At 48.1% G+C, this 9,636-nt stretch overlaps 1 protein-coding gene across 1 annotated transcript; it reads right to left on the bottom strand.

Moving 5' to 3' along the window:
- Positions 1 to 210: 210 nt before the first annotated feature.
- Positions 211 to 6,911, bottom strand: ST8SIA3 (ST8 alpha-N-acetyl-neuraminide alpha-2,8-sialyltransferase 3). Its single transcript, XM_062200281.1, has 4 exons — positions 6,694 to 6,911; positions 5,470 to 5,592; positions 2,553 to 3,110; positions 211 to 493 (listed from the first exon to the last, which is right to left on the bottom strand). The coding sequence occupies exons 1-4, from the start codon at positions 6,870 to 6,872 to the stop codon at positions 211 to 213; spliced, it is 1,143 nt and encodes a 380-aa protein (XP_062056265.1). The 5' UTR covers positions 6,873 to 6,911.
- Positions 6,912 to 9,636: the final 2,725 nt, after the last annotated feature.

Genomic DNA, 9,636 nt, shown 5'->3' with positions numbered 1-9,636 from the left:
ATGTGGTTTCAATGCCATCTGTCCTTGCTAAATCTGCCAAGCCCCTTAAAAGAGCAGTGCAAGAGAGAGAGAGAGAGACAGAGAGAAAATTATTTCCTCTCAAATGGCAGACTAGTCTTTGAGACATTCCCTAGGGTTCTATTCTGAAGCCTATTCAACTTGACTTGGGGCACTTTTTAACAGCCATTTGGCACACTCCATTCGGAGTTCTTAGGCACAGTGTGACAGAGTCAGCTTGGTGAGCCCTTCCCCATGCATTCGGTACAGCAGCTGAAACTCAGCAGGCAGCTGGTGGGACTCCTGCCATTTGGTGGTAAATTTGGTTCCTTTTTTGTCATAGTAATGGTATGGAAGATCTTCCCTTGTGTTGGGGTCAAATCCAAAAGGCCAAAATCCATACAAGTGGATCTCTTCACATATTGCTGACGCAAGGGTGTACATTAGAATACCTGTGCTCAGCCGTTTGGGCGACAAATGCTTGTTTTTCCAGTACCTGTGGAACAATAAGTACATGTGGATTCAGAGGCCAATGTTGAAGGTTTCAATCAGACAGGTCAATCAGCCTGGGCTGGGAGGTGGGTTTGTCTAGACTGTTTCAAGTTTCATGGACAAACCCACTTCCCAGCTAAGTCCTTTCCCCTTCCAGAAGAAATGTCAAAGTCCAGTCTGGGTTTTCATACTCTTTAAGGAGTGAGAATGACTCTGACCACCTTTTTGGTATGGTAGAACTGAAACTGATGATGAGGGGAGTAAAATGATGAGATCAAAAGGCCAAGGGACTGGCTGGCAGGAGACTTGGCTTATTATTCTCATCCTGATCATTTTGAACAGTGACTTTGGGTAAAGAAAACTCCTGCTACTAGTACCCCAATTGATTCATCTTCGAATTGTCTCTTTAAAAATGTGACCGCATATCCTGGGACAGTCCCAGTGCATGCATGTGTGTTATCCCTGTTGCAGCTGTCACCAGCACCCCTTTTCTCTCAAAGAAAAGATTCAGATTGGCCTATAAATCATGGCATCACTCCACCTTCCAGATATATCTGGACTATGATTCTTTGTTCAACTAAATAGATCTTAAATTTGGAAGACTTTGGGAAACTACAGGATGGAATAATTTACTATGGGATAAAGAATTTCCCCAGGTACCAGATCTTCCAGAAACCAGTTTAACCTGTAATAATATATTGGACTCTACTAGAATGCTAGAGATGCTGACATCTTCAGAAACAAGAGTTGAGGCAATTTTTCCAGATGTTTTAAAGGAAAAAAAAATCCTACAATTAATCTTGCCTTTTTAAAATTTATTTATTTTATTTTTGACAGGCAGAGTGGACAGTGAGAGAGAGAGAGAGACAGAGAGAAAGGTCTTCCTTTGCCGTTGGTTCACCCTCCAACGGCCGCCACGGCCAGCGCACCGCGCTGATCCGATGGCAGGAGCCAGGTGCTTATCCTGATCTCCCATGGGGTGCAGGGCCCAAGTACTTGGGCCATCCTCCACTGCACTCCTTGGCCACAGCAGAGAGCTGGCCTGGAAGAGGGGCAACTGGGACAGGATCGGTGCCCCGACCGGGACTAGAACCCGGTGTGCCGGTGCCGCAAGGCGGAGGATTAGCCTATTGAGCTGTGGCGCTGGCTTAATCTTGCTTTATAAAATGCCTTGTATTAAGTGGCTCTCAATTCTGGCTTCATGTTAGAATCATCTAGGGATTCATTAAAAAATACCAAGTACCCAGTCCCCACCTCCCTTTCATTAGGACTACACAGAATCCCTTGAGGTAGATCCCAAGCAGTACTATTTTTTCAAGTTCTGTAAGTGATTCTCATCCACAGCCAGAGTTGAAAATCCCCAGACTAGATGGAAATATTACATTTCTACTCACCCTCGCTATCAAACCATAAGGTTTACAGCATTCATGAAATCCTTTCATGTGTTTTCCCCACAGATACCAAATTATAAAGAAAAATTATAAATTTATGATTTATCTAGGTGGTTTATTACACTCGGGCATCAACAGAATATTTACATAACAAACAAAAGGGAACATTTTAAGTAAACTGCATCTTCCTTTAAAAAAAAAACACTTCCGTTGTCTAATGCAGCCATTGGCTTTATTGGGATATAGTTATCCATTTAAAGAAAATTCTTGATTCATGGTGATTGCCATGACTGCTTGGTAGGCATATAAGGGGGTTTTGAAAAGTTCATGGAAAATGGAATTAAGAGATTTTGAAATCTGTGCAGTTTTGTTTTCATAAAATGCATTTCTATGAACTTTTGGAAGACTTCTTATCCCATCAAGAGAGGGGACAGGGTGTCACGGGGAAGTCTGATGAAACACCAGTCACTCCATGTGGCCCTTGGTTACCAGCTGGGGGTGGACTGAACTTACCTAGAACAACACAGTCATTCATTACAAAGGATAAAGAGTTTGTCATACACTATTAAAATCACCACAACTAACTAACTGGAGGGCTCCCACCCCCCAGAGATTACAACATTGATTTGCCATCTGGTGGGGTAGGAGTTAAATGCAATAAAATATACACACCTGTTGACATGCTGCATTATATTTCCAGGCCAAGCCAACTGGACCTTTAACTGACCTCTGTGTTCAACAAAAAAGTCAACTAATGTTCTGGTCACAGTTGCTGAAGTGTGGAAGAAAAATGCAGGGATCCAAAGAATGGCCCCATCAAGCTTTTTTAAACTGAGGAAAAAGTTGTTACGGTCCTGAATGGTCAAGAGATTGTTGTAATATTTCTCCAGGATGCTGGGGTTGAAGGTGGTAAGGTTGGTTTTCTTTCCAACATCTCTTTGGAAAGCCTCCGTAGGGGCGAAATTGCAACGGAAAACAAAATCTGATTGATCTATTTCTTGTCCACACTGGCTCCCTGTCAGGATACCACTATTTCCAACCACAGCACAGATATTAAAATGCTTATTCACAATGGGTGACACATCTGGAAGCAGTGAGCGGAAGTTATTGCTAATAGAGAAAACATATTTATGGCTGGAATAATCATAGTGCATCAGTTGTCCAATCCGAACACTATTCTTGGTCAAAGAAAAATTTTTTATTACATCGACATGCTGAAGAATTTCTTGCCTAAAATAAAAAGAAATTCATTAAATGCATTCCATTCAAGAGAATTGATTGTGCATCTTACATCTTACACGGCCATTTCATTCAGACAAGCATCTGGGGCACACTGAATCCCAAGAAGACTATACTTTCATAGGTGTGGTCTTCCAAGGGAGGACTGTCTAGGCAGCCACAGACATGGTCTCATCTTTCAGGTAAGCTGTGAATGTGACCCTTTGCGACCTGTAAATGCAACTCAGTTTTAGCTGCCATTTCTTTGTTTCTACTCTACTTGGAGAGTGTATTTGATTTGGGGCAGAGACACAGGCCAAACTGAGTCAGAAAATACAGGGAGACAGACCATTTACACAGGCCTTGAAGAGCTCACATTAACGCACACACATTGGTGACTGAGAGTCTGTAACTAGGGACGACTTGTTTGCTGTTGGTCTGAAGTGTTGAGAGAGATCAAATATCACTGGTGTCTAAAGAAGAGCCAAGCAGATCTGAGTTGGTACATGCCTATCTATTATTAAAATATGAAAATGGTAATAGCAGTGGGTATATTTAACTACTTAATAGAAATGAGATGATAATCTTATTAAGGCCTTTTAATAATGAAACAGGGATATTTTTCAACTTGGTTATATATAAATACAATTTAGTTGGAGAAATCTAACTCTTAGAAAAAGAAGCTGTTGTAAATCATGAAAATATGTGTATATTCTAACAAGTCGGAGCATGCATGGGGCAAAAGTGACACTAAAACCTAATTTCAGATTGCTTTCATACTGAGCTTTAAGTAATGAAGTATCTCCTCTTAAAGTCCCTGCTATTTAAAATATTTAAGAGGGACCAGCAGCATTATACTTTGCTGCTAGATTTCCTACTGCTAAGTAATCACATTGAGTCTCTTGTGTCTTTTGCCTAAAAATAGTAAGAGTGAAATAACATGCTTTGCACATCTTTAACTTTGGTTGGAATTTTATTTTAAAAAGAAAGACTTCACTCCTCAAGGTACAGGGCAACATAATCTGAAATCTGCATCCCCAACTTCCAAAGTTACCAGTACTGTCCTTAGAAGCTGTCAAAAGGCAAGGCAAGTTCAAACCAATACTAGTGGAAACTAATTAAAGGTTATCTGATAGGTGGACTGGATGAAGGAGGTTTTGAGAAAAATACCCTTCTGATTCATCACAAAGGTTCTGTGTACTGTGGGAAGAACATCTTTACTGAATTAGAAAAATGTTTTGGGGAAAGGTATATAGTTTCCCACCCAGAAAGTTTCTGGGTTGTCTATTGGACAAAAACATTTCTTTTTAAAAAAGCCCCAAAATTGCTTTTAAAAAGAGTATTGCTAGCATTTTAGAATTAACTTTCATGAAGTACTTCCTAAAGAAACTTGTTTTTGTAATGTTGGTCATAATCATAGGACTGTATATCAACTTTTTAAGTCAGTGACATTTTCCTGACATCATGGATATCCATTGAATTTGTTTTAATTCTGCCAATGGATTAAGACTTAGAGAGAGAGAGAGAGAGAGAGAGAGAGAGAGCGAGCGAGCTGGAAAGGCACAACTCTCTAAACAGACTGGTTTGTTAAATATGCCTTCACACCCCTCATGAATACACTAGATGGCTCACACTGCATTTAGCAGGGCGACAGTTCTGCCAAGGAGGAGGGAGTCAAGACAGCCCCACTCCTAAAAGCTGACCTGAATCAGGGAGAACTCATCCCTTCCCTCCCAAAACAACCACACCCAAGCAACAAGCAAAACAACTGCATGTAAAAATGAGGATACTATGAATAATCAGAATGTTGTTGGACAACTTCACAAAAAGTTAAAAGCTATAAAGGGTTAACAAGCAAAACCAAAACAAAAATCATTGAAAAGTATACTTAGAAATCTATTTGTGGGCCAACGTTTTCACCAGTAAGTTGATGACAATGGATCACGTTATTTTGTGTGTGCTTCAATGAGATGGTAACATTTTATATTTCAAAAAAAGATTTTTTTTTCAGTGAAGGAATAAAAATACATTGTGTAGTTACATGCATTTTGCAATTATTTGCTTTTTTTTTGTTTGTTTGTTTTCCCAAATGGATGGCTTTGGTACTATCAGCCAGACTTGTTGACTGCAACTCATGACATTCAATCAAGCCCAAGTTAGGGAGAATATTGGAAATGCCTTTTCCCTGGCAAATTGGCCATCCTGATGCTTCTCTTTGATGAGAGGCCGCTACTGGCGTCTGAGTTGTGACTGAGAACTGGGGCCCGCGCGGGAGGTGGGGGCATATTGGTTGTTTTGGTTTTAGGGCGTTGTTCTGTCCTTTGAGCTGGAGAATTCAAACACGCGTTTGGATGGTTGCCTCCTATCCTACCTTTGATGTAAAAACGCTGTCCGATTAAAAGTCCACTTAGAAGGTTTCTCGTGGAGTTCCTGGGTGAGAGAATTCGTAATGGGCACAAACGACGGGTCTAGGAACTTCAGCGCAAACTGCGACCTGGAGAGGAGCAGGAGGAACAGACCGACGCACGGGCCTCAGCGCTGGAAGCCGCCCGGGGCGCCCTCGGGAGGGCCACCCTGGACGCCCGCGGCCGGGGGCAGGCTGGCAGCCAAGGGAGCCGTCTCCACTGTCAGCCTGCGGGTGCAGGAAAGGCCAGAAAATGGCCGTCGTGCGAGGGCCGGGGCGGGGGCCGGGCACGAGGCGCGGGGCCCGAGTCAGCACCGCGGACAGCGGCCGCCCAGCGCCCATTGATTTTTGGGGAAAGGGCAGAGGAAGCCGGAGCCTCGGAGGAAGGCTGGGGTTGGCTCCTGCCTTAACCACTTCCTTCCCGGGCCAAGTCAGATTTCACTCCCATCGTTGGCTTTCTCGGCAGGCGCAGTCTGGGCTGGCGGGAGCGCAGGTGGCGTGGGTGCGGGCCGCCAGCCGCCAGCCGCTCGAGGCCCGATCGGGAGCGCGCCAGGGGCTCAGGTAGGCGCCGCGCTCCCGAGGAGTTGAGCCCGCGGCTCCCGGCGCCTCCCTCGTGCGGCCCCGCGCCCCGCGGCGCCTCCGTGCCCGGCCAGGGTGGGCGTCCAGAGGAGGCCGCTTCCCGCAGGGCCAGGGACCTGCACAAATCGCAGAAAAGAGACGGGGTCGAGGGAAAACACCAGGGCCTTGGGGAGGAGGGACCCGTGCATCCCTGGACGCTTGCGGGAGGGGCCGGAGAGGGTGCGAGTGGAGCCCGGCGCCTGCGCCATGAAAGCGCCCGCACCGCCCGGAGCCGGCCGCCGAGTCTGCGGACCCCGAGCCCGGAGGGCGCTCACCGCTCGCCTCGCCGCCCCCTCCCAAGTGCACCGCCTCTGTGAGTCCTCCCCCATTTCTGAGATGGGGGAGGGGATGCCGAGGAAGAATACGAGAAAGGCAATCGCGTCGATTAGCACCGCCGCTTTTAGGGGCTTTCGGTTAAAAAATAAAGGGGAGGAGGAAGGGCGCAGCGGAGAGGGGAGGGAAGGGGGCAGGCAGTTCCCTCGCCCAGAGGGTCTCGAAGCCGCCGACCCGCGCCCCGCGCCCTGCACACCGCCGGCCGGGGGCCCGAGGGCGCTCGGACCGGGCCGCACTCACCGGAATCCCGCGTGGAACATGTACATGCGCGGCGCCCCCGGGCTGGCGTACTTGGGAGTGGTGAAGATGTTCTCCTTTTTCAGGGACACGTAGCTGATGAGCGACAGGATCAGCAGGGCCACGCTGAGCATGACCAGCCCCAGCACACTGGCCACCCGGGCCATTTTGCAGTTTCTCATCCCGGGCTGGGCGGGGATCAGGGCAGCCGGGCCGATGGGTCCATGGGGCGGCCGGCGGCTGGCCCGCGTGCCCGAGTGTGCGCGCGACTGTCCGCGCGCGCGGGGAGCGCGGGATGCGCGGCGGCGGCGGCGGGGGCGGCGGCTGGGGCCGGGCTCAGGGCGGGCCGGCGGCGCGCGGGACCCCCGGAGGCGGCGGTGGCCGCGGCGGCGAGCGGGCCGAGCCGGCGAGCAGGAAGATGGAGGGGCTGCGCGGCGACGCGGCGGGGAGCGCGCGGTGCGTTCCCGGCCCCCGGCTCAGGCTCCCCCGCGCGTTTCCAGAGAGGCTGCCATCTCCGCCGCCGCCTGCAAGATAAATGTGATTGGAATAATGTTACCGTTCGATCTAAGCACAGGATTTAATTAATGAACTCTAATCTCCCAAATAAGCGGGGGTGGGGGGGTGGGGAGGCGGCGCGGGGAGGGGACCGAGGCTGCCGCCGAGGAGGAGGCTGCGTGGAGACAGACGCCCGAACTTCGTTCCGTGGACCATTCATTACCTTATAAATATAGCGCAGAATAGGGAGATAAATAACCGGATCTGCTGCTCTGCAGGATAAACACCAGCTGGCTGCTTCGCAGAGATGCGGGGAGAGTGTTTGTAGGGAGGCGAACGTTTAAAACTTCTCTCCTCCCCACCGAGGCACCACCCTGGGGCCAGCACCTGCCACAGCAAATGGGGCCTGGGCCTGCCCGCCTTGGGAGAGCTTAAACCCTCCTTGAATGTTCTAGAATGTGTCCCCATCTTCCTCCTACGCCCACCACATGCTTCCCTCATCCTTAAAAGGTGGGTATGCCTAGCAAGGTGAGCTGTGAGTGCAGAGGGACTGGTTGCCTTCTTACTTGACCTTCCAGGGCCTGGCCCATGGCCACAGCAGGTGGACAATGCTTTCTGCTGGTTGGACCAGGCCTGGAGCATTTAGCCCTGATGGAACTTGCTATTGCCCAATCTTCAGGCCCATCCCCGGGGCCAGGCCCACTGAAGGGGCGTTTTGGCCTGAGAGCCCCTGAAGCTATGGGCGCCACTCATCCCAATGGTTACAGATGCACACAACTCTCTGTTGAAGGAGCCCCAAACCAGGTAAGAGAGGCTGCCTGTTAGGGAGGAAGGGAAGCTCAGTGCTAGTGCTTTGTATTGCTTGGCCTTACATTTGTTCCAGCATCTTCACATGTTACCTGTTTTCATGTTCATTGGCTATACAAATTAATTCGTTTTGACTCATGCTTTCCGGTGACCCAGGGAAATACAAGTTCCTTCAGCTCTGTTCTTTGCAATCATCTCATGGCCTCTTCTACCCTAACCTTACACTTGGCATGGCCCTCCTAGCCTGGTCAATAAGCAATAATGAAAAGAACCTGCAGGGGAGAATTGGCCTTCGAGAACTTTTCTAATCAAGCAAGTTGAGGTTTTTCCAAGGGAGTTTATAATTTCTTTGACTGCCAAGCTTCCTGCCTTATGGACTTTGGTGGAACTGGCGTCAGGGTCTGTGTGGGGGCTGTCAGCTCCTGGTTGGGGGGAGCTCTGGGGCTGTAAGCTCCTGCAGAGCAAGGTCCCTGCCTTTCTCCAGTCCTGTCTCAAATGGGGCAGACTTGCTGAGTGTTTTGGGGCCGCCTGCGCTCCTCTGCAAGGACCTGTCTGGTTGTGGACAGCGGCACCCAGAGGTTTCTGTTTCCAGTGACAAAGGGGGTTGCCTTGTGCCCATTAAGGACAGTGCTGAGATTTAACCCCCAAAGTCTTACATTAATGATATTAAGAGAGTGGAAACCTAATCTTACTTTGCTGTTTAGAGATGAGGACTTTGGAATGTCATTGAATACAATGAGATCATTAAGTCGGAGCCCCCATGATTGAAGCTGCTTAAATATACATGTGTTCCTGCTAGGATGTGACACAGCTTAGGGGGCCCTGGCAAGAGCTTGTGTCATGCTCTTTGAACTTTGAACCCCAGAACCATGAGCCAAAACTTCTTTATAAAGTAGCCCAGCTACTTTGTTTACTTTGTAAAGATAATACAGACTTTTATTCCAATAAATCTAAAATTGTAAGTGAAGAAGACAAAATTAATCTTCTTGGGCTGGTCTTGTGGTGCGGTGGGTTAAGCCACCAGCAAGCCACATTAGACTTCCAGCTGATGTCCTGGCTGCTCCACTTCTGATCTGACTTCCTGCTGAGGTGCCTGGGAAGGCGGACGATGATGGCCCAAGTACCTGGGGTCCTGTCACCCACATAGGAGACTGGGATAGGGTTCCTGGTTCCTACTTTGTCCTGGCCCAGCCCTAGGAAGTGAACCAGCAGATGGAAGATCTCTGTGTGTGCGCGTGTGTGTCTCTTCCTCTCTCTCTTTTGTCCTGCTTTTCAAATAGGTAAAAATCTTTTTTAAAAAGGAAATAATCTTTTCCTCTATGGAACTTTTGTATTATGGAAAAAACTTCATAGAAGTCTTACATGCCTGAATATGGTGCATATTTGAAACAGCTTTTGAATAATTACTATACTTTCTTTTAAAGAAACGATTGCATGAATATAGTTTGAAATGCCCAAAAGAGTAAGATTTTTTGAGAGCTATGTAGAAATAACACATGCTGGAGAACCCTTTTTTGAACAGGAAGTCTGGGTTGTGTGCCGTGGAGAGTCAGCTCCGGGCAGGAGCCATGACTTCTGGCTCTGTTGCTGGCACACTTCAGTACCTTACCATGGCCTTGAGTATGTTTCATCATCTTCATATTT

Source organism: Lepus europaeus, chromosome 9, assembly GCF_033115175.1.
Source record: "Lepus europaeus isolate LE1 chromosome 9, mLepTim1.pri, whole genome shotgun sequence".
Taxonomy (NCBI): domain Eukaryota; kingdom Metazoa; phylum Chordata; class Mammalia; order Lagomorpha; family Leporidae; genus Lepus; species Lepus europaeus.
The sequence above is the reverse complement of the archived record's forward strand: the minus strand, read 5'-3'. Positions and strand labels throughout refer to the sequence as shown.